Source organism: Aricia agestis, chromosome 9 (genome assembly GCF_905147365.1).
Source record: "Aricia agestis chromosome 9, ilAriAges1.1, whole genome shotgun sequence".
NCBI classification, from domain to species: Eukaryota; Metazoa; Arthropoda; class Insecta; order Lepidoptera; family Lycaenidae; genus Aricia; species Aricia agestis.
In genome coordinates, this window is record NC_056414.1 from 12428538 (window position 1) to 12451991 (window position 23454).

At 35.9% G+C, this 23454-nt stretch overlaps 2 protein-coding genes across 5 annotated transcripts; one reads left to right on the plus strand and one right to left on the minus strand.

The window, feature by feature from the left end:
- The first annotated feature begins 2971 nt into the window (after positions 1–2971).
- Positions 2972–17944, plus strand: LOC121730123 (death-inducer obliterator 1). 3 transcript variants are annotated; one of them, XM_042118997.1, is made up of 17 exons: positions 2972–3379; positions 4476–4640; positions 4737–6465; positions 6707–6908; positions 7028–7066; positions 7524–8117; positions 11180–11515; positions 11668–11820; positions 11931–12040; positions 12433–12948; positions 13384–13640; positions 13751–13863; positions 14146–14354; positions 15021–15222; positions 16359–16488; positions 16967–17160; positions 17516–17944. In XM_042118997.1, exons 1-17 carry the CDS (start codon positions 3247–3249, stop codon positions 17672–17674), a joined length of 5241 nt encoding a protein of 1746 aa, XP_041974931.1. In that variant the 5' UTR covers positions 2972–3246; the 3' UTR covers positions 17675–17944. The 3 variants fall into 3 exon arrangements, with proteins under 3 accessions (XP_041974931.1, XP_041974930.1, XP_041974929.1); XM_042118995.1 differs by having other exon boundaries at positions 2973–3379; positions 7028–7273; XM_042118996.1 differs by lacking the exon at positions 4476–4640 and having other exon boundaries at positions 7028–7273.
- An 86-nt stretch (positions 17945–18030) lies between these two features.
- Positions 18031–21736, minus strand: LOC121730137 (mitochondrial ribonuclease P protein 1 homolog). Of its 2 annotated transcripts, XM_042119025.1 has the most exons (6): positions 21716–21736; positions 21418–21543; positions 21102–21322; positions 20865–21013; positions 20406–20772; positions 18031–18497 (listed from the first exon to the last, which is right to left on the minus strand). In XM_042119025.1, the coding sequence occupies exons 2-6, from the start codon at positions 21536–21538 to the stop codon at positions 18132–18134; spliced, it is 1224 nt and encodes a 407-aa protein (XP_041974959.1). In that variant the 5' UTR covers positions 21539–21543; positions 21716–21736; the 3' UTR covers positions 18031–18131. The 2 variants fall into 2 exon arrangements, with proteins under 2 accessions (XP_041974959.1, XP_041974958.1); XM_042119024.1 differs by lacking the exon at positions 21716–21736 and having other exon boundaries at positions 21418–21602.
- Between the last annotated feature and the right edge of the window lie 1718 nt (positions 21737–23454).

Consider the following 23454-nt stretch of genomic DNA (forward strand, 5'->3'; position numbering starts at 1 on the left):
AATACCTTATTCAAATACATATTTCATTGGCCTTTCTTAATTGTTCATTTTTATAAGATTTATAATTATTTTGTCACAGCGGTTAAATCAGTATCATGAATAAAATTCCTCTATGATCAGTAAACAGTAGATACGCGACGAAAAATCTTGCGTGTGCGTCACCGCTCGCTTGTGAGTCCCTACTGATTAGCCACCCGCGGGTGGTACATACAGTTCGATGCCTATTCTCGCGAGTGTAACAGGCCTGCCGATATGTCGATATTTTTTTACGATATATCGAGACCGATATTGATATTTTTTCAAATATCGATGTATCGATATATCGATATTTTCTTTCAATTTCGACATCCCTATAATACGAACTTTGAAAGTTTGTGTACCTTGGAGAACCGGAACATAAAATGGCGGACCGGCCACAGTATTTTGATTTGGTAGAGACCATTATGCCGCGTCCACTTATAAAAGTCAATGTAAAATCCTAAAAATGTCTGTCAGAACTGTTAGGATGTTATTGAACATGACACTCAATTATAAAGTTGACAGTCAGCTGCCAAACTGCGAAAAAATGAAACGAACACGGCTCTTGAGTCTTGATCATAGATTTTTGACATTTGCTGAGAGATTGGATCCAATACGGTCATAGAAATAGGTTTTGCCAGTTATTTAATATAAAAAAGAGTTTCTCATTTCTTGTTCGTTAATATGTTTCAAATAATGTAATGTAATTATTTTTCTAATTATATACTTGGATAATCTTGCTGAAATAACAAAAAACAAGCCATATTAAAAATGACGATGTCTTTTGACAAATCGAATTCTCTGAGATCTAGAGTCTGGCTAGCGAAAGATGAGACTGGCTTTTTATTCCAAAACTGATTATGGTAACACTGTCATTAACGTCAGTGTCACCTATAGCATCTGTTGTTTATGTGTCAAAGTGAAAAATATTTCTGTGGTTTACGTGATTTTCTAATTTAAACGTGACGAAAACTTTGAAAAGAGATTTGCGAAAACTGCTTTTAGCTATGACTAGTAAATACGAACAAAAAAGAAGTGAAAAGTATGCAATTTTTAAACAAAAACAAGATTGTTTACATGAAATATCAAAGTGCATTGGTAAGTACAGGTAAAATATTTTGATACTTTCAATTACAATTAATTAAAATCATTATTATTTATCATGTAATTGAATTTATTGTTTTGCAGGTAATATGCAATGCAGGTTGTGTAATGATGCAAAGGTTATGCAAGTTAAAATATCAAGCATAAATAAATTATGAGATATTATGTTCCAAGCAGAGTGTTTGAAGACAAAATCAGTTTCCTGATGAGATTTCTTCTTAGACCGGTAAGACCCTAACGTTACAAAAAAAAAAATACCTGAAAGCAACTTTGTTATTGAATGCTAACTTTATATAAGAACATATTTTCAGATGTCAGTGTATGTACCCTAAAAAGGATTAAAAAAGAAGGCCACATAAATAAAGGCGTGTGGTTACGGGTGTTTGACTGGGAGGTGTTAATGCTTCCGCCGTATAGTCCTGACCTTGCACCTTCAGATTTCCACCTGTTTCAATCGCTGCAGTATTCCTTAGGCAGTGTCAGGTTGACATCACAAGAGGACTGCCAAAACCACTTGTCGCAGTTTTTTCATCACTTCTGGGCTTCCCCCAAAATTTTTATAGCAATGGGATCGTGTCCCTACCAACAAGATGGCAAGAAGTTGTCAAACAAAATGAGACCTATATATTTAAGTCAATTGTAAATAAACTTTATAAAAAACCTTCCGAATGTTTATATAAAATGCGAAAAAAAATTCCGCAACTGATTTTCTGTGTTGTTTTTTCATCTCCCCTTAATCCTTAGTTTTTAATCAACTTGCAAGGGGGGGTTATTAGTTTCAGGCATGTACATGTATGTATTAGATAAACATATTTGAGTATAATTAATACAATTTATGATGCTTGCGAGTAATAATATAATATAGGAAATTATTTAACATTTAAATTAAATTATATTTAAACTTAGAAACAGTAGTGACAATTTAGTTTAAGAAAATGAAAATAATTGTTTGGTTTAATTATATTTTGTAATATATTTCATAATGTACGGTAAGAGAAGAAGTTTTAATACTCCGACAAAAACATGCAAGAGTTTTCGTCAAAAACAAAACAATGTAATGTTTTGCAAAATAAAATTTAAGTAAATAACAACAATAAACTTATTCTTGAAACGAGTTATCCAAACTAAAATATAATATTATTGTCATAAATAATCAAGTATCAAAACTATAATTCCGTCTATAGACAAGGTTGCCATACGTAGATTTTTTGAATTTGCCGCCTTTTTGCAGTCTCATCTTTCGCTAGCCAGACTCTAGTAACCCTGACGTCATTACCTGTCAGCGTTAGCACTCTCTATTGGCTATTGAAACCACATATGACGTAAAATAGGATCAATGAAATATGATAATGTAATATGCAGATATGATCAAATGATCATATATATTGGATCCTATAATATATGATCATAGAAATGATCCAATATAAATGATAATGTAATACCCCCCTACGATGTTGCCATTTTTTAATTTCTTCTCTTTATCAGACTACATATTTTTTTTATACGCAAGACCAAAGTAAAAAAAAAAAACAAATCATGTCTCTTGCCCATAGACATAATATATACTCTCTTGCCTATGATTTGGGCAGAATGACGATTGACGAATGTTTGTTCCAAGTCCCAGTACACCTAGGTACGGTATGTGCACTTCACCGTAAGTCATAACCGATTGGCTAGTTAATACGTCAAATGAAGTTAGCCGTAAAGGTATTGGATCTTTGGTTAGCCAGTTTGAACTGCTTGCAGCTTCGGAACGCATCCGATAGCGATTTCTGGATTTCTGTCTTCATTCATCATTAAAGAAAAAAAAAAAAGTTAAAATTTGATGCGCGGTGTGCGTCATGCGTGTTGTCAATTTATTGATAAAATAAAAAGAAATGTCATTAAAAATTACACACATGTTGTAAACATTTTCAAGGAAAATTAAATATTTGTCTTTATCCCAAGTTTTAATTTAGTTGTAGATTTATGTGAAATAGTGTGAGCTGTGCAAATTCGCTATACACCAAGATTGATTTCAAAATGGCGGCAAGCGTGTTTATAGATAGACGCCATGCAAATGTTCCCAATACGGGCTAAAAATAGAGAAGTTACTGTGCGTTCGCTTTCGAAATACTTGCAGAAATGTCTAATACCGTGATTACTAACTATACGGACCTTAATGGACCTTCAACGAAAACAGATAGTTCGGTTGTTGTTATTGTAAACAAAGATGGATCACTCTCTGTAGATCAAAAACTTTTGGGGACTCTTATGGGTAAGTTAGATCATAATATCTCATTAATTTACACAAACAAAAATGAATATACTTCACAATTGTTATAATATGGAATACGCAGCATCGTACTGGCCATTATTTACATGCATGTAATGCACTCTTTTGAAAGATGCTGCACACGTTATTTTGTATAATATTCATCACAATTACTTTAGAAGTATTATTTAATAAACCTATTTAAAACCTATAAAAAGTCTAGTCTAGTTTGATAGAAATCTAATTTCTTAGTAGTTGTATTAATGTAAACAATAATACGTTTTCCCGCCAAATGCGCCTATCAAGCGTTAAAGCGTTGTTTATTATCAAATTTGCTTAATAAGGCATTTTCAGGAACTCATAATGTCATATCTATTGCCTACCTATAGGTGCCAATGCTTTGGAGAAATGTTTGTGTTTGAAAAATATTGAAATAATTTTAATTGTTGTGTTAAACCAGCCTTTCCCAAAGTGGGCGATAACGCCCCCTTGTGGGCGCTGAAGGCCTAAAGGGTGTGGGACCCAGAAAAAAATGGAGGAGTTGTGTAGAGGCTTGGGGGGTGATCTGTAATTTCATTTCTTCTGGATGCATTTTAATTTTTAAATGACATACATATATTCCTTCGCATTAATTTTAATTTTTGACTAGCAAGTTTTTGAGGGGACTTCTTAGAATATAATATTATTATTTTATTACAAAAATCCCAGAATTCCGGAATTGGCGAAAATTCGGGAATGCAAATTAAGTCAGTAGTAATGGTAAAAATATGGTTTGAAAACGACTAATTTGGCATTTTGAATTTATTTTTATAAAATTTTGCGGCATAAGCTCCTTACTTTAAATAAAAATAAGAAAGTAGGAGAAACAATGGGGGCGGAAAAATATATTTCTTCACAAAGTGGGCAGTAGACAAAATAAGTTTGGGAACCCCTGTGTTAAACTTTATCAAGCAGCAAAATCATTGAATAAATTATTGTTGTAAGTTTGTATCATACACTATATTAAAGTTTTTTTTTAAATTAAATACATAAAGTAATATTTATACTAGGAAAGGAGGACCTTTTCCTTTCCAGTTCTTACACTTAGTCTGTATTTTAGGAAGCGATGGATCTCAAGCCGCTGGCATCAGTGTGGTCCGTGTTGGTCACGAAGGAAGACCTGACGATGCAACAGATTCTGAAAGTGATTTAGATGAAAAAATTCCACATGTCACTTTATCTGTAGATAGCTACTATGACGAACCAGACAGCATAATCAAATATGGTGTGTGCATGTTTATTCAACAACATCAAAATAAAGTTAATAATTATTTTTAATTCTTTTAAACCTTGAATTAATTTTTTTAATCCGTATTTGCAGACAGTGGAGCTGAAATGTTGCAGTCGCTTAGAATTGAAACAAGAGAAAACAGTCTGTTGGGATTTCATAATGATCATTGTTATACCCCACTGACATCACCGAGTCAATCCTTGCCCCAGAGTCAGGATGCTTTGATGGGATATGATGAGCCTGTTATTGAAATTAGTCATTCCACACCACCGAAGCCAGTTTCTACACCTAAAAAAATTACCATATTAGACCAGAAAATCATTCCCAAGGGTAAAAAGATTTTGATAAACCCGAAAGATTCACCGGTGATAATAAAAGGCAAGGATGTTCTTCACAAACCCTTACCTCTTTCAAAGGCGAAGTCGTTTGATGATAATAAAAATGAGGCACAAAAATCTGATGAACCCTCTGATTCGTCATCGGCTTGCTCCTCCGGAGAAAGCCCCGCCGATAGAGATTCAGATTCTGACTATAAGGATTCCAAAGATAAATCCACAAGTCATAAAGTTAAAGCAAAAGTAAAATCAAAACCACGGATTCTGAAATCAGTTCAATCAACTAAGAGCACAAAGTTGGATCCAAAACTCACACCAAGACTCAAAGCCAATAAAAATTTGCTTAAGAGAGAGCTGAAAGAAAGGGTATTGGCAAAGAATTTGATTGATAAGAAAGGCGAACTCAATCAAATGGCTAATGTTTCACTTGTTACTAATCCATCTAGTGCAACTATTGATACAGAAAAGCTGTTCTCTAAAATTACTCCAAAGTCGGCAAAGAAAGAGAGAAAAACACCAGCACATGTAAATGCATTATTGTCGGACATGTCTTCATTATTTTCGACACCTGATGTCATACGAAGAGTGTCTACAGAGACTAAGCTACCTGGTAAACCAGAAAAGGAGATTGGTGCTATTGACAAGGCACAAAAAGAGGACTCTTCCAAACTCATAGAAAATGTTGATCAACAAAAGTCGGTGCCTTTGCAGAAACCCCAACTTAAACAATTGAAACTTTCCAGTGTCACTGAGAAGGGTAATAAAAATTATGATCCTATTCCTCAACTGGATGATGCGAGCTTAGCTCAGATACTCCAGGATCCCCCACAAACCGCCAGTAAATCTCAGCCGACCATCTCTACAGCAAATGTTATCAATAGCCCTGGGTTAGCTGGACCTCTCTCACCAACCTTGGATTTACTAGCTGGTCTACAACCAGAGGAGGATGGTTTAACTGAAGATCTACTCATGCATGTCGCTCAGCTGGTTGAGAGCTCTGAGAACTTACAGGAAGTTATTGATAAACAAGTTCTAGGGAAAGTGGATGCTGTGACAATGAAGCCTGAAGTAGCTCAACCACTTCCCCAAACTCCCACTCCTAATGCTTACGCACAGACACCTGTCAAGTCTGTCAAGGTTATGCAACCTAGAAAAGATCCTATTGAGATTATTCGGCGCGACGGTAGAGTCATTACACTACCACCTATTGAGGCTCCAGCGACGAGAGCATCTAAACGCAAGAACCAAGTTGAATCAGTGATGCCCCCTGAGCCTGTTTCAACACCCATTACAAATCCACCAGTGTCACTCACTCCCGAGCCGATTGTAACCCCGGTGTCCAGACAATATTCCAACAAGAAGCTGATAACCAAAAAACAGGAGCAAGTGGTAGCTCCAATGCCAGTTGCCAGTCAAATTGAAGCTATTGAAAAAACTTCAGCAGAATCTCAAGAAAGTTGGAATTCAGAGGATGATCCAAATAGGTAGGTGTTTATTCTATAAATTCCACTACAGTATTGACATTATGCAATGTGAAATACCCTGCGCAGCTAGCGACACTTTCATAGAAATACATAGGATGTCGCCCGCTGCCAACTGGCACCTACTACATCAAAAAGGAAATTAAATTTTTGTCATTTGCCACATTTAATTTACTAGTACCATAAAGATAATTTTTTACTTAGGTTATCTTGATAGGTGTTAAAAATCTCACGGTTTTTCTAGGCTCTGGTGTATTTGTAAGCAGCCGCATAATAATAGGTTCATGATATGTTGTGATGGATGCGAGGACTGGTTCCACGGCAAGTGTGTCAACATCACAAAGGCCATTGGCCAACAGATGGAAGAAGACGGCATTGAGTGGAGGTGTCCCAATTGTGTTAAGAAGGCTAAATCACAAGCTGGTGCAGTTAAAAATCCTGTGAAAGTAAGTTTAGCTTTTAAATCCTATACATTCTTTTTTGTTAATGGTAAATAAAATTAGGCACAGGAATCCATCCTGATGTAATATTATTCTTGTATTACTGACTTAACGCTTTTTTGTAGATGATCACGGCTGAAAGGGATACAAATAAGGAAGACGGAGTAAGTACACCATTATCTGCTAATACTAAAGAGGTAGCCCCAAAAACAATATGTATTGTTTGCAAGAAAGCTGCTCGGGCTAGCAGCATATATTGTAGTGACGCATGTATACTGAAACACGCGCAGGACTCGCTTGGGGCTCAAGCTGGTACCTCAAGAAGTGAAAACACCAGCATCAAAACAACAGAAAAACATTCTGAGTCCAGGGTAAGCGCACCATCATGTTGTTTTCATTGTGGGCTCTGGAAAATTTTGTGGGTTATATATTTTATAAACCCTACATTTTATTGTGTAGTCTAAATAGCTTTACCGGCTAGTTCATATATTCTGTCATTAATAATCAAACATCATGAGCGCTTTCAAAAATTTATATTGTAACCTAATTAACCATACATCATAAGAATTCCTCTATTTTGCTCATTATCCTATAGCCTTTATTATCCTTTGTGCTTTACAGGTAATTGTGTACGAACGAAAATCTGGACGATTACTTGCCGGTCCGAATGCACCTACAGCTGAAAATCTAAAGGCTTGGCTCCAGAAAAATCCAACTTTCGAGGTCGTTCGTCCTGGAACATTGAGCACGATAAAACCGAATTTGGCGCGAAAGAAGTCTTCCGAACCTAATAAAATTCAAACCACATTAAACTTTGCTAGAATACCAAAGAAAGCAGAAAATGTTCCAGTGAAGAAAACAGAAAATGTTCCAGTGAAGAAAATAGAAAATGTTCCAGTGAAGAAAACAGAAAATATTCAAACGAGAAAACCTGAGCTAATTCCAGTGAAGAAAGCAGACACTCTGGGAAGGAGAGAAAATGTTCAAACAAAGATTCAGCCCACTTTGTTAAAGAGTCCGAGGTCTCAACAGATGTTAAAGATGTCTCAGATGACATCTCCCACTGAGGAAGTGAAATCGCCGCAGCCTAGAACGCCAGGAACACCGAGGTTACAACAAACGAACATGTTTGATACACCGAAATCTTCCAAAGCGCCGCCTGAACCTAAGAAGATCGTGAGGGCAACAAGTCGCACCCAGACTCCTGCTGAAAAGGTAAGCTTGAATTATTAATATTATATTCTATACTAGCTGTTGCCCGCGACTTCGTCCGCGTGGACTTCAGTTTATAGCGCGCGATGTCAACAAAATTGGTGTCAAAAGCTTTTATAAAAAAACCCTGGTACCCCTTAAATCAATACAGCTGTGCAGTGTGCACACAATAAGTATTTCATTTTTTTATATTAAACTTTATATTTTATGCCAAATTTTAAAGCTTATTTAGCCCTCCAATTACACAACTTTACCCATAAACTATTTATCATTGATAGATTTAAGGTTACGTCACTGCACAGATAAAGTACTGAGTTATTAATTACCGTAGAATAGATATAACAATCGAAAAAAATCGAAACTTAAATGTAAGATGATACCACGTCTTATAGAAAGACTTTTGAGCAAGCGTCAGCGCGATGTAGAAGACGCACGGCGCCATCTATTATGAATTGTTGGAACTAACTTAATTTGAACAAATTTACGCATTTTCACCCCCTTACAACCCTTTTTTCCAGTAAAAAAGTAGCCTATGTCCTTTCTCAGGCTTTAGACTATCTGTATACAAAATTTCATTACAATCGGTTCGGTAGTTTTGGCGTTTGGCGTGAAAGCGAGACTGACAGACAGACAGACAGACAGAGATACTTTTGGCGTTTGGCGTGAAAGCGAGACTGACAGACAGAGATACTTTGGCATTTATAATATTAGTATAGATTATGTGCACACTGCACAGCTGTTTTTGGGTATTTTGATTAATTAAGGGCCGCGCTACACCGGAATGACGCTGCCTTGCGAGGCGAGCACTTTCAGCGCTGCCATTCCGGTGTAGCGCGGCCCTAAGAGGGGTACCACTTACCAGGGTTTTAAAAAGTTTTTAAATTTGACACAAATTTTGTTGATACCGCGCGCTATAAACTAAAGTCCACGCAGACGATGTCGCCGGCAACAGCTAGTTATGAATAAAAACAATATTATATAGTAAAGTAGGTATGATTAGTTCTGTTACAATAATAAAGTAAAAAATAAAACGCCATCTGTTTTCATATATTAGAATTAAAATGTTGATTGCATTGATATATTTTCTGGATGGAATATAGGCCAACACGGTACACTCGAACTCCTTTATTTTAGAGCGCCTTCTGTTGTCAACTTGTCACATATATTAGAAATGCAGTAGGAGTTCTATAAGATAAGATAGATTGATTATTATTATACCAAGTGATAATATTATTAAACATAATATTCTAACGTATTAAAAACTATAAACAAAAACATACTAACTAATAAGTATGATTAGTTCTATGTTACAATAAAGTAAAAAATAAAACGCCATCTGTTGAATCGTATTAGAACTAAAATGTTCATTGCATCGATATATTTCTGGATTTTTTATAATATTATATATAAAATATGTTTAAGATTTTTGAAATTTTATTTTAATACACATCCAAGACCCAGGAACATTGAAAACTTTTTGTTCCGCCTGCGGGACTCAAACCCAGGACCCCCGAGATGAGCGCTGGCCACGCGCAATGCGAATTCATTTTCATCGATATTTTCATGGAAATAAGATATTTTCCCACATCAAAATGTAGCCTATGTCCTTTCTCAGACTCTAGAATAACTGTGTACAAAATTTCATTGCAATCGGTTCAGTAGTTTTGGCGTGAAAGCAAGACAGACAGACAGACAGACAGAGATACTTTCGCATTTATAATATTAGTATGGATAGTATGGATTAGAAATGCAGTAGGAGTTCTATAAGATAAGATAGATTGATTATTATTATACCAAGTGATAATATTATTAAACATAATATTCTAACGTATTAAAAACTATAAACAAAAACATACTAATTAATAAGTATGATTAGATCTATGTTACAATAAAGTAAAAAATAAAACGCCATCTGCTGAATCGTATTAGAACTAAAATGTTCATTGCATCGATATATTTCTGGATTTTTTATAATATTATACATAAAATATGTTTAAGATTTTTGAAATTTTATTTTAATACACATCCAAGACCCAGGAACATTGAAAACTTTTTGTTCCGCCTGCGGGACTCGAACCCAGGACCCCCGGGATGAGCGCTGGCCACGCGCAATGCGAATTCATTTTCATCGATATTTTCATGGAAATAAGATATTTTCCCACATCAAAATGTAGCCTATGTCCTTTCTCAGACTCTAGAATAACTGTGTACAAAATTTCATTGCAATCGGTTCAGTAGTTTTGGCGTGAAAGCAAGACAGACAGACAGAGATACTTTCGCATTTATAATATTAGTATGGATTTAGCATGGTCACTAGTTATAATACACTATGGCTATTGAGCAATGATTACTTGTCTCCCTTCCTTGTCTACGAAAACATTTTTCTCCCTAAAATCGAATAATATTATGTTTTTGTGCGACTCCCGATTAGCAATACGTATTTCATATTTCGATACTCTTATAAAGTGGTATGTCATGGCAGTAGTAATCTATGGTACTTTGTTATTCACATTGAGCACACTCGTAAATTGTTATCTTGATTTTTGGCGTATAAAAATTCCACGCCGAGACAAACCAATCATGATTAGATTTTATGGTTTAGAACACAAGGTCGAAAATGGCATAGTATAGCTTTTTGTATACCTAGAAGGCTATGTATCACTTCTCACTTCTCAGTACTTCCTCATCCAATATGGAAGTAGTATATTGTTTAGTAGGCAAAAAATTATACTGAAATATTTCGATTTGTTATACGAAAAATTTTCAGCAAATAAAATATAAGCAAAATACCTTAATAAAGTGTAGTATTGAATACATTTTTTGTTATAAATTCAATTAGCTATTGAAGATAGCAAGAAATTTTTGAAATTTTTAACCTGTTTTTTTATACGAAAGAAATACCCTACTATAAATATATAATTCATGTACATACTACTTATGTGAGCTGAAACACTATTAAAATTATGTAATGCAGAACCTCACACTGATACGAATATTGTCATTAACCTTGTTCTGTTTGCGTTATGATTAAACCCTGAACTTCACAAACTGACGATAATTGTTAGCCGGCAGTTACGCCGTCGACGTCGAAGCGGAAAGATACGCCGGACAAGAGGCAGAACAGGATGAGCTCGGAGGAGCCGATACGAGAGAATGTGAGGAAAGCCCTTCACGAGCAGATGACCATCCGCATGGGAGAGACCACGGGACCCAAGTTCACAGACGAGGAGATACAAGAGTTTGCATACGAGACCGAGTCTGAACTTCACGAGCTCTTCAATAGGGACGTCGGCATGAAATACAAAGCCAAGTACAGGTCTCTCATGTTCAATATTAAGGATCGCAAAAATCTTTCGCTCTGGGAGAAGATATGTGAGCGCACTATAACACCTAAACAGCTGGTAAGTTTTAAAAATAATATCAGAATATTTTTTATTAAAGCCAATAATAGTTATATTCTTTCTAATTTATTTATTTTATTAATTAATATTTATATTATTATGTATATTATAAAATATTTAATATTATGTTATAAATTTTACTTTTCCAACAGGTCAGATTGTCACCTGAAGAGTTAGCTAGCCAGGAATTGGCACAATGGAGAGACAAGGAAGCAAAACATCAGCTAGAACTGATAAAAAAATCAGAATTAGACTTGCTGGCGGCCAGCAAAACTTATGTCTTGAAAACCCACAAAGGTGAAGAGGTAAGAAAACACTGCGTAAAATTCTTTACATAAATATAGACGTGGTGAGAAGCGTCCATAGATATTATAGAAAACTTAGTGTATTTTTTAAATTCTTGTCAATATTTTAGGTAATGGAAACAAAGGAGTCTGTGTCTACAGAATTAGACCCAAACGTGGCTGTAGAGGATTTGGTCTCCGTCTTGAACGACGGCGACGCACCGCCTGAAGAACCAGAGACGTAAGTATTCATTTAAGCCATAGTTTCTCAACCTTATTTTGCTCACCGCCCACTTTGAGAATATTCTTTTTTCTAGAGCCCCCCATCTTAATTTTACTTACGTGATTGTGATTTGCGTGTATTTTTTGCCTTTATAGACATTTATAGAGTTTTTAATTTATAGATATTTATAGAGTTTTTAATCTACCCACGCCCCGTCTGCGCCATCTCAATGCCCCCTAATTTTCTCTGGGTTTTCTACTGCCCCCCCGAAAGTCTCAAACGCCCACAGGGGGGCATTATCGCCCACGTTGAGAACCTATGATCTAAGTTATATTAATTAAATGTGTATTTATAAACGTGACAGCAATATTGAAAATGCCATATATTTTAATTTTATATCCTTATCATAGGCCAAAGATAGAGGTGCCCGATAGAAGGAGCACCAGAAAGAAAGACAAGGAAAATGAATCCCAACTGTCAAAGAAAGACAAGAGAGACGAGGAGTCGAAGCGTGATTTGGATGACCGGAAGTCGCAGTCGTCTCGGCGGAAGTCAGATCAGAAGGTCAAGGAACATCGCTCGTCACGTCGGTCCGGTCGGTCCAGTAGATCGGAGAGAAAGAGCCGGTCGCGGTCGAGATCGAGAGAACGATCGAGGAGAGACAAGTCGGGATCGCGAGATCGAAGACACAGGTCGCGATCGAGGGACAGATCAAAGAGGAAATCCAAAGAACACTCGCGATCGTCGTCTCGGAGTCGCGAGCAGACTCGCTCCAGCAAGCGGCGGTCGTCGCGTCGCTCGAGCTCCAGGGACAGTCTAAAACAGAAGAGGAGGCGGCGGTCGCGCTCCAAACACAGGTCCAGTACCGAGGACAAGACCAAACTACGCTCTAAGTCTCAGGAGACAGCATATAGGAAGAAGAATGAGTAAGTTCATCATACATTTTTCGTTAATTGAAAGCTCTCTTACGCGTGTATTCATTTTGTCGCGATAAAAAGTTGTGTTTGTCCTTTCTGTAAACAAGTAAAACAGGGTTTAATTTTTATATTTCAACACAAATATTTTTAAATGTTAAAGAGCAAGGAACCTAAAGTTGGAATTGGAATAATTGGTATACCTAAAGTTGGAAATTTTGGAAAAAAACCTCATTTTGGCGGCAAGAGATGAAACATGTGATAATCGATATAGTACATCAAAATACAAATAGGAAATACTCTTCGGTAAAATGTCATAACTAATACGGTTTCGGATATGATCTGAATATGTTTCATCTCTTGCCACCAAAATGACTTTTTTTTAAACGCGAATTTGTATACCAGGCTTCATACTAAAATGTCACATGCTTTTTGTTTATTTTTTAGTTCAACTGATTCCGATTCAATAGAGAGACCGAAATCTGCAATGACGAAAGAGGCACATCCAGAATACGATCCTCATGAACCTATGATAACATCCGCTTTTTCCGAAGAGGATTTGCGGAAATCCAAGGATGATGTTTATGAGGAGATTTACAAGAATGACATTGTTGATTACGGAGGGGCAGATTATGACACAACAAAAGATTTTTCGATTGGCTCCAGTATACTCGCTGATAGATATATTGAAAAACAAGATAAAGGTAAGAAAGACATTTTGTGGTGTTTTAATAAAACAAAAGCCATGATAATTCATTAAAAAAATCTTTTCTATATTTAATAATAAAGCCAGTATTCCCAATTTTTTTTTCAGAAGTAGAAAGTGATCAAGAGCCCACTAGCACAATGGATAGCTCTGTGGCAACCGTTTGGAATGGTTGTATCAACATGGTTGATGTTGCAAGGTTTTATGTAGCTGCACATGAGGTATGAATTCTATTTTGTGTTTATTTTTCAAAAATATATTTTATACTTGTTTACTTTGTAATAAATTGTTAACTTAAAATGTTATGTAAGAGAACATACAAAATAATATACTAAAGTAGTTTAAGAATAGTATGTAAACAGAATGTCTCTCCCAAACAGATAAACCTTTTAGGTTTTTGTATGGGAAATTACTGTCATATTGTTTTCTTGTAGAATTATTGTAATGCTTTGAATGAATGAATATAACAAACAAACAACTTACAAATATTTTATATTTTACAGGTATCGGGTAATGCATTAGATTTAGAAGAAGATCTCACTCCAGAATTAGATATAGTTGGCAGAATAAACCCAGATACAGTGTGGGACTATATAAGTAAAATGAAGAGAGCCAGCAATAAAGATATAATAATATTGAAACTCCAAGCTGCAAATGACGAAGAAAAGATGCAGTATATTGCATTGTATAGTTATTTGAGTACGCGCAATAGGTAAGTATTTCTGTAATAGTGCAGTGTTGGCACGCCCAACATCCTACACAAAAACGCCCTTCACATAAACAATTTTACACTATGTTTGGTCCTTGTTTGTCAAGTGAATTTTGTAACTTAACCAGCAAGGATAAAACATTGCAAATCTTATTCATTTTGTAACTATCTTTAATTTGTAAGGTGGTACACAAGTATTCCTAACTAAATATTATTGTGAAATAGTTTAGCTTGTTCACTAAAAAAAAACATCAAACGAATGTCCTGTAATCTGTACAATATAAACAAGCACTATAATAATACTGCCACTATGGTTTCGGTGACGGTGGCCAGTTTCATTGAAACCAGGCCAGTTACGCAGGAGTAATTTTATAGTGCCCAAGTGTGTGCGCACTACACAAGTGCACTCTCTATTCCTTTACTCTCATAACCGGAAGACCGACACGGCTGGCGAGAGATCAGGCGCAGGACCGACTTTTTACATGCCCATCTGACGCATGGTTCATCTTATTTGTCAGACAATCAGGTGATCAGCCTGCATTTTCCTAACCAAACTTGGATGTTTCCAATGCGGGAATCGAACCAACGACTTCCGAGTCAAGAGCCACGCTCTAAAACACTGGACCACGGAGGCATTAAGCACTATAATTGTGCATTCGCATGTTGCAGGCTGGGCGTAGTGAAGGTGACTAATACGGCGACAGTGAAGGACCTTTACATAGTGCCGCTCTCTGCGGGCGCGACGTTACCGCGCGCGCTGCTGCCGCTGGACCGCGCGCCGCCGGACTCGCGCACGCACCTCCTGCTCGCCGTCATAGTGCGACAGCGCCGCCGCCGACACCCCGCCCCCCCCGAGCCACACCCCGCCAAGGTTAGCTCCGCCCCCCGCGGTCAATAGTTACGGTACAAACATATCGACAGTATTAAGTATAGAAGAACCGCGCACCATAGTTTGCAGCGTGTTTTTCAGTACAGTATTAAAAACGTTGTACAGAATAGCAACATAGAAATTAGAAACATTGCAGTTTGTCTCTACGTTATATATTCCCATTATGTATTCCCGAGAGACATTAGAAAACCATTGTTATTAAGTTGAAACTTGAAAGTATTATTTATTGTATTTAATAAATATTACAAGTTGTTCCTTATTTCTTCCCCTGCATCATATTATGTTCAAATACTGTGATATATTTATTAAAGTACTAAAAGACGTCTAATAAAAGATATCTGTACATATTTTATAAAGCTGTACCTAGATTGGTGTTTTATTTCTATATTTTCTATGTTAGGGAAAAAAATTGAATATAAGGCTGGGTACTCACTTTGCAGTATTGCATGTAATGTATCTGATACTGGATCAACCTGCAAGTGGGTTAAGTAATGCCTTCACACCAGCTATCGAGTAGAATGAGTAGATTGAGAGAGCTCACGACCAAGCACCATTCGTTATGTTAACGCTGTCTCGCCAGTCTACTCGGTAGGTTCAATCAGGCCCTAAGTGCAAGTGAGCTCGTCCCGACGAACTCTTTTAAATACTATACACTGCTGTAATGTATAAAGAGTATGTACTGAGGTACCTAGTTTAATAATTGACACACTCAATCTAAATATGCCTCTTCAGATTTACAATGGCCCATGATGGTCCACTAAAGGCCATCGCCATTGTGTAGACATACGATACTGACAAGACCATCGTCCGTCATCATACACCACTACCCCGTCTACACAATGGCGATGGCTTGTAGTGGGCCAGCATGGACCATTGACCATTGTGAAGAGGCATAGACAAGGACAAAACTAATAGCTTATTATTGTGTAACATTATTATTAGTAAGGGCCGAAACTCAACAGCACCGCAACACAAATTGGCGGTTTTTATTATTTTTTATTAAAAGTTTAGAATATTGTTGTTGCCCAACAGTGCGAAGGCGCAACGCGGTTGTGTTTCGGCCTATACAGATTTGTTATTATGAAACAAATTTATAAATGTAATACTTGTGCAAGCAGGTAGTACGTGAGTCCCGTAAGAAGTCGTACACTCCGCCGCTATCGCCGCGTCACCGCACGCTGCCTCTCCCGGCGTACACGTCGCCCGCGCTCTCTACTTCCGTCAAGGACAAAATCGCCGCGACTTTAGGTTAGTAATTAGTATCGAGTTTACTCAGTCGAAGTTTACGGTCTGACAGAGTTATAAAATTTTAAATAAAACAATAATTATATAATATATTAGACTCTGCCCGCAACTTCGTTCGCGCACAAACAGAACATTATGCCGTTGTAAAAACTGGCATCTTCACGGTACCTAAATTATTTTCATTCTAACGTTCATCAAAATTGGTTCAGTACATGCACTTTTGCGTTTATAATGAATGAATGGATGAATATTCTTTATTGCATTTACACATAACATAATAAGTATATAGGAATAATATAACAAACTTAGTACTATTAATAAACTTCATATAAACACAAAAGGCGGCTTTATTTCTATGCAGCAATTTATTCCAAGCAAACGAAATTATTAATATGTTTGGATATTTGCAATCATTCTCATTTATTTTTGCACTTCCAAGTTCCAACGTACGACGAGTAAAATTTACATATTTCATTTGCAGCTTCAGCTGACGACGACGAGGCGTACAGCCCGGGGTCTTCCACCGGCAGCAGCGGTAACAGCGGCAACGCCGTCGCCGCGCCGCCGTCGTCCAACACTCTCAGAACCAAGATGGAAGAGCTCAACCGCCAGATAGAAGAGCAGAAACAGCAAATTCTCAAAATGGCTCAAGGAGACACATCCGCTACAAATGAGGTTTGTAAATTTGTTTTGTAACTTGGTCCTAACCCGTTTTGTGTTGTACAATTTTAACATCGCACGGTAAAAGGAAGGGGAAGGCGCAGGGTTAAAATTTTAATTTAATTGGTGAGACAAGTTTTGTGTGGGGGCAAATGCGCGCGCGGTTAGCGATTAATGTTTCGAGAGCAAACGGTGACATGCTATTGACAGCTGTTGTATGTCTTTTGTAAATGTCCACATGCCTCTATTGCCCCCTCTAATTTCGTCCTCTAGAAGTAAGCGAGGCCCACAAAAGTAAATTGTTGTTCTAATTAACTGGCTTCTCTTCAAATTACTATTGTTTGGTAAATTCATGTGTTTTAAATTACAGAACGAGGCGTATTCTCCATCTCGACCGCTGACGCCGCCGCCCGTGGTGCCCCTGGCAGACATCTCTCTACCATCAAACCTACAAGAAATACTAGCAACAATCAAACAGAGAACAGAAAATGTTAACGCTGACGTCGATATGCGCACTTTGCCTTTATAATTACTATAGGATCATAGAATGTAGCTTAAAGTTAAGTTTCAATATTAATAATAATTAGTAATATTGTTACAAGTATAAAACCAATACTAAATGTATTGTATATGAGCAGTAGGATTGTATAAAACAAAATTGACAAAGACATGAGATAACTAATTAGAATATTTATGCAAAGCATACTTGAAATGGACTTAATTATGTGCAATAAGCAATGTCATATTAATGTTTAATTTCGAGTTTTATATAAGTACGTTGTGAAAATTATGGACGCAGTTAAAGTATGCTGTAGACAAATATACATAAGTTTTACACAAAATGTATATAATCAGAATGTCAGAAACATTTTAATATATTGTACAAAATTATAGATTATTTTTTATTAGATTAATTAATCGTAAACATAGTTTTAAGATGTATGTATGTCTTTGGCATGAAATAAAGACCTTTTATTTAATTTTCTTTATAAATTATCATCATCATACAAAGACTTTCTTGAATTTCTTCTTTGGTCATTAATTGTCAAGGCTCGACCTTTACCAAACGCATTTAAGTTTCTGACCAGCTCATCTTTAGTTATCTTGCCCTTGCTTAGTCTATTTTGCATGGCCATAATTTTAGTTTCCATTAACTTTCGTCTTGGAATGTGGCGTAGCGAGTACTCCCAGTCACCAGTAGTTCTTAAATCCAGAAGAATAGGAATCATATGATTTATATTAAGGTTCTTCTTTGAACCAGGAGCCCATTCCAAGTATCTGTCTAGAGGCAACTTCGCCATTCGCAAACCATCCCTTTTGGCTTTAGCTAGTGATAATGGTTCATTGTTATTCTGAAACAGATTAGAATTCAGATTATTGTGGCAGTTTATATGAGCACTGCAAGAGTTAATAACACTGACCTCTATAATACACTGGACAGGCTAATGCCGTACAAAATGACAGCTATTTTTTGTGCCGATTTGAAGGGCCGCGGTGAGCGTACTGTGAACTAATTACATAGAAAATTACAACCGCCATTTGCAAAATAGTAGTTCCAAGTACACTCACTACTGCTTTCACATAGCAATCAGCGCCAATATGGCGACTTCCAAATAGGAACATTTTATTGATAGCGATCGCCTGTCCAGTGTATTATAATTATATATAGATCAGTGGTTAATAAGTAGTTCATGACTATCTACTACTGACGTAAATTGTAAGAGCCTGTTTAGATGAGGCGTTTTACGAGCGAGCACGCGTTTTACGCGCGTATTCATCTGGACGGGATATACATATTATCTAGCTCTAGTATCTCGGGTACGCGCGAGTGTTAACCGCCGTTTGGACTCGCGCGTAAAACGCCTCATCTGGACAGGCTCTAAACAAACCTATTTTACGTTACTACCCATACTACACATCTTTAGTCTCCCTAGAGCCTAAGGCCCAATTTCATCAACGATTGTAAAAGTTAATGCTCGAATTAGTATCACGTTACCTCTTTCGGTTTTCTTATGAATGAACGTGAAGACATTATATTTTAACAAGCTGTTAACACTAACAGAGGTTTTTTGGAAATTGGAAATAGAAATTGGACCTAAACCTAACACAGTTAACAGAATGCTTTTTTACACATTCACTAGAAACTTGGAGGATCCAATAAATTCCTAATAAATAAATTCTTAACATTTTACTACATGTGAAAACAACTAAGCATTATTTATTAATTATAATTACAACACATGGCGAAAAATACAAAAGTAATTTATTACAATATCAGTCTTATCATCATAGTTTGTTGGTCTGTACTATGGATCAAATTATTGTTCTGTCACTAGTTAAGTGTTTTTTTAACACATAAAAGTATATTTTGTGTATGTTTACTGTTACTGTATTGGCTTATCCGATTCAGTGCGTATGACACGGAAGCCGTGTCATATTATATTATGTTTTTAACTTGTGGCGTATGACACGTGAGCCGTGTCATTTAAAAAACGATTGTATCTCCCTCAAATTACACTTTAGAAGGATTTACTCTGAACAAAACCATCTTAATTCTCCACATAGAATATGCCTATAGTCTTCGTTCCTGAATATTCTGTGAATTTAAAAAAAGTAGGGGCCGTCAACCTTTTTTAAAGGTGCATTAATTGCGGATTACACAGCAGCCGTGTCATATTATGTGTTTTTAACGTGTGGCGTATGACACGTGAGCCGTGTCATTTATAAAACGATTGTATCTCCCTCAAATTACACTTTAGCAGGTTCTACTCCGAACAAAACCGTTTTAATTTGCTGCGTAAAACAAGCCTATAGTCTTTGTTTCTGAATATTCTGTGAATTGAAAAAACTAGGGGCCTTTCACCTTTTTTAGCGCGGCCGTACATTATCCGAAATTTCTGATCTGAAATTTTTTACATTTTGTTGTGGACCCCGCATACTATCAAAATTCTGATGTGTCAAAAATATGTATGAGCGTCCGAATTTTTCTGATCAGAAATTCGGAGAATGTGCGGCCAGGCTTTTTGGTAGTAAACTTTAAGAAAATAAAGAAGTAATATTGGGAGTCCATATTATTCTATATTATTTTATACTTCCAAGGCGGCAAGACACGGCTAAACGTGTCACGAAAAAATTGTATGCCGCCACTACTGAAAGTTTTTAAAAATGTGCGCCGCATTGAATCGGTCATAATATTATACACTGATACATTTTGATACAAGGGTCAACTATTTATAATAATTATTAGTAATACAAATTACCTTGTCAACCATACAACCCACAATGTATATTGCATCATGGTCAAAGCTTGTTAGCTCTTCTCGGCAATGTGGTGTAAGGTATACTAGCTTTTCCTTTGGGAACAAATCTAAGTAGCTTTGTGAATGAATATTTAGTGGAAACCATGGTTCATCAATATTTGGAATATTCTTACGGAGTTGTTTCATAAACAGACCATCAAAATTAACATTACATAAATGCAAATTCAATGGTTCTTTATGAATTCTGTTATCACCAAAAACAAATGTCATTTGCTTTGCTGCATTTATTATTTCTCTTGAAACCATGTGCTCCTCATAAGAGCAGTCTATTACTGTTTTTTGTCCATAAACCAAAGCTTGTAGAGCTCTGAAATAAATTTATTTTCATGTAACTAAAGTAAGTAATTCTGTAGATGTAAAAGTGAATGTTATTATTTTGAGGTACAAAAATGTTTTCACCTATAATTATCAAAATTATTGATAGATGCGTCGCGAATCCTCAAGAATAGGGACTGGTATTGAATACCATATAGAAGATCATCTTCATATTCTTTGGATACTTCAGGTGGTGACATTTCATACTCTCTGCGCTTGGCTTCCTTTTTTGCCTGAAAAGTGAATTTTCATTGTTACAATAGTAAGGTTTTAATCTAATAGTTTTTGGAATATAAAAGTAAATACAAATTTTAACCATACCTGCTCATTTTCTTTTCTTTTCTCGTTCTTCCATAGAAATGTTAAGTATGAGGATCTTTGATTTTTACTTTGTAATTCCAATAAGTACTGCCACTGGTCTAATTTTAAATTGTCCGGTGCTAAGCGACCATCTTGTCGCATCACTTCTACTTCTAACATTAAAATTCTTAATTTTTTTTCTAGTTCCTGATCTTCCCCACATATTTTCTGAACTATTTCATCTAAAAGTAAATGCACACGTTTTCTTATAAGCACAATGTAAAATTCAAATTGAGGTTATAAGATGTAACTATTGATTAATATAAAGTACACGGACCTGACAATTCTTCTGTTGCGGTAGAATAAAACCTACAACGTTCTAGTAGCTGGTTTTTTCTTATAACATTTTGAATGAAGGTTTTGTGAAAATATGAAGCTAATGTTCTCATAGAAAACATTTTATCTGAAAGTTATTGAATTAATATATATAGTAAGCACGCACGCTCTGTGTTTATAATATATATAATAATGTTATAGCACACTAATGAATACGATATCCGAGAATCGAGATAAACTTTATAATAGTACCTAATAGGTAATAGTTTTTAATTTTGTTTACAAAATTTTTAATTTACAATTTCAGACGGCTGTCATACGGCTGTCTTGTTTGTCAACTGTCAACTTGACATTTTTCTGTTTACATAGATTAAAAATAAAGATAAAATGCTGTGGCCGCACATGCGTATAATATATTATATATAATATGCGTATAATAATTAATATATATTATAATGCTTCGTGCTTTAGAGTTGAGACTTCCTTAATATAAAGTGCCTGATAGACGTACGACCTTAAAGTACGCGGGTTTTAGGTTCGCGAACTTACTCGGCTCGCGTCGCCGCGTCGGTGACACACGAGAATCGCTCACACTGAATTACCATACGCCCAGGCTCGCGCCTCACGATACGCGGCTCGCAGCTTGCGGCTCTTTGCTGACGCCTGTGGCCTGATACACAGGCAAATAAGAATAATTAAGATCGTCGAGCCATAAGTCCGCGTACTTACTCGCACGTCTGTCACCCCTTTAAAAATCTGTGGACTGTGGTTGAGAGCATAGATAAAGTATTATAGTATAGATGTAGTCTTAGCCCGTCATCACGTGGCCATTTTGTGCTTATTTTCATACAAGTAGTGTGTGTTTATTTTCTGGAATATTTATATTTGTCGATTATTTCGAAGCACATTATGATACAGGAAAGAAAGTCAATTAGTTCATGATATCGATTAACTACATTTCAAGTGATTAGAATCCGTAAACACACGTAAAAAGCTATGCAATTTTTATAGCCAAATTCTTAATTGATGTGCATTTTTAGGACTTATGCCTTATATAGCACGAATAAGGGATTAATAAACTTATAAATTATCTTTTTAGCTTACATAAATACCGATTGAAAAGCCCAAAAAACTTTGTTCAAAACTTATGTATTTAATGTTAAATCTACGTGCTTGAGGCATTCTTTGACCATTCTTATGGTTTATTGTTTAGCGGAACCACAAAACTCAACAATATCTAGCATTAAATGTTCACTAAAAACCTTTATTAACACTTTTATTACATGAATTATGCAGACCGACTCCTTTGTTATGTCCTAGTAAGTAGGACATAACATTACACGCTTTTGACGCTTATACTCCGTATGAAGGCTCTCTTCTAGTAATAGTATCTCAATCAAATCAAAGGAGTCGGTCTGCATATTTCATGTAATAAAAGTGTTAATAAAGGTTTTTAGTGAACATTTACTGCTAGATATTGTTGAGTTTTGTGGTTCCTTTAAATAATAAACCATAAGAATGGCCAAAGAATGCCTCAAACACGTGGATTTAACATTAAATACGTAAGTTTTGAACAACGTTTTTTGGCCTTTCTAATCGGTATTTTTGTAAGCTAAAAAGACAATTTATAAGTTTAATAATCCCTTATTCGTGCTATATAAGGCATAAGTGCTAAAAATGTCACATTTATAAATAATTTGGCTACAAAAATTGCATAGCTTTTTACGTGCGTTTACGAATTCTCATTACTTGAACTATAGTTTAACGATATCACGAACTAAATGACTTTCTTTTCTGTATTATAATGTGCTTCAAAATAATCGACAAATAGAAATATTCAAGAAAATAAACGCACACTACTTGTATGAAAATAAGCACATAATGGCCACGCGATGGGCTAAGATTACATCTATACTATAATACTTTATCTATGATAAAAGCCGTGTTCGTTTCATTTTTTCGCAGTTTAGCAGCTGACTGTCAACTTTATAATGGACTGTCATGTGTATATTTATTTTTCTCTATCATCTATGGTTAT

Excerpts from the sequence above, each read along its gene's own strand:
- LOC121730137 (XM_042119025.1), bottom strand. The coding sequence starts at position 21,538 with ATGTTTTCTATGAGAACATTAGCTTCATATTTTCACAAAACCTTCATT. Across the intron at positions 21,323-21,417 it reads CGCAACAGAAGAATTGTCAG|ATGAAATAGTTCAGAAAATA; the intron begins GTCCGTGTACTT and ends ATTTACTTTTAG. Across the intron at positions 20,773-20,864 it reads AATAATTTTGATAATTATAG|AGCTCTACAAGCTTTGGTTT; the intron begins GTGAAAACATTT and ends AATTTATTTCAG.
- LOC121730123 (XM_042118995.1), top strand. The coding sequence starts at position 3,247 with ATGTCTAATACCGTGATTACTAACTATACGGACCTTAATGGACCTTCA. Across the intron at positions 6,909-7,027 it reads CAGTTAAAAATCCTGTGAAA|ATGATCACGGCTGAAAGGGA; the intron begins GTAAGTTTAGCT and ends GCTTTTTTGTAG. Across the intron at positions 11,516-11,667 it reads CTATAACACCTAAACAGCTG|GTCAGATTGTCACCTGAAGA; the intron begins GTAAGTTTTAAA and ends CTTTTCCAACAG.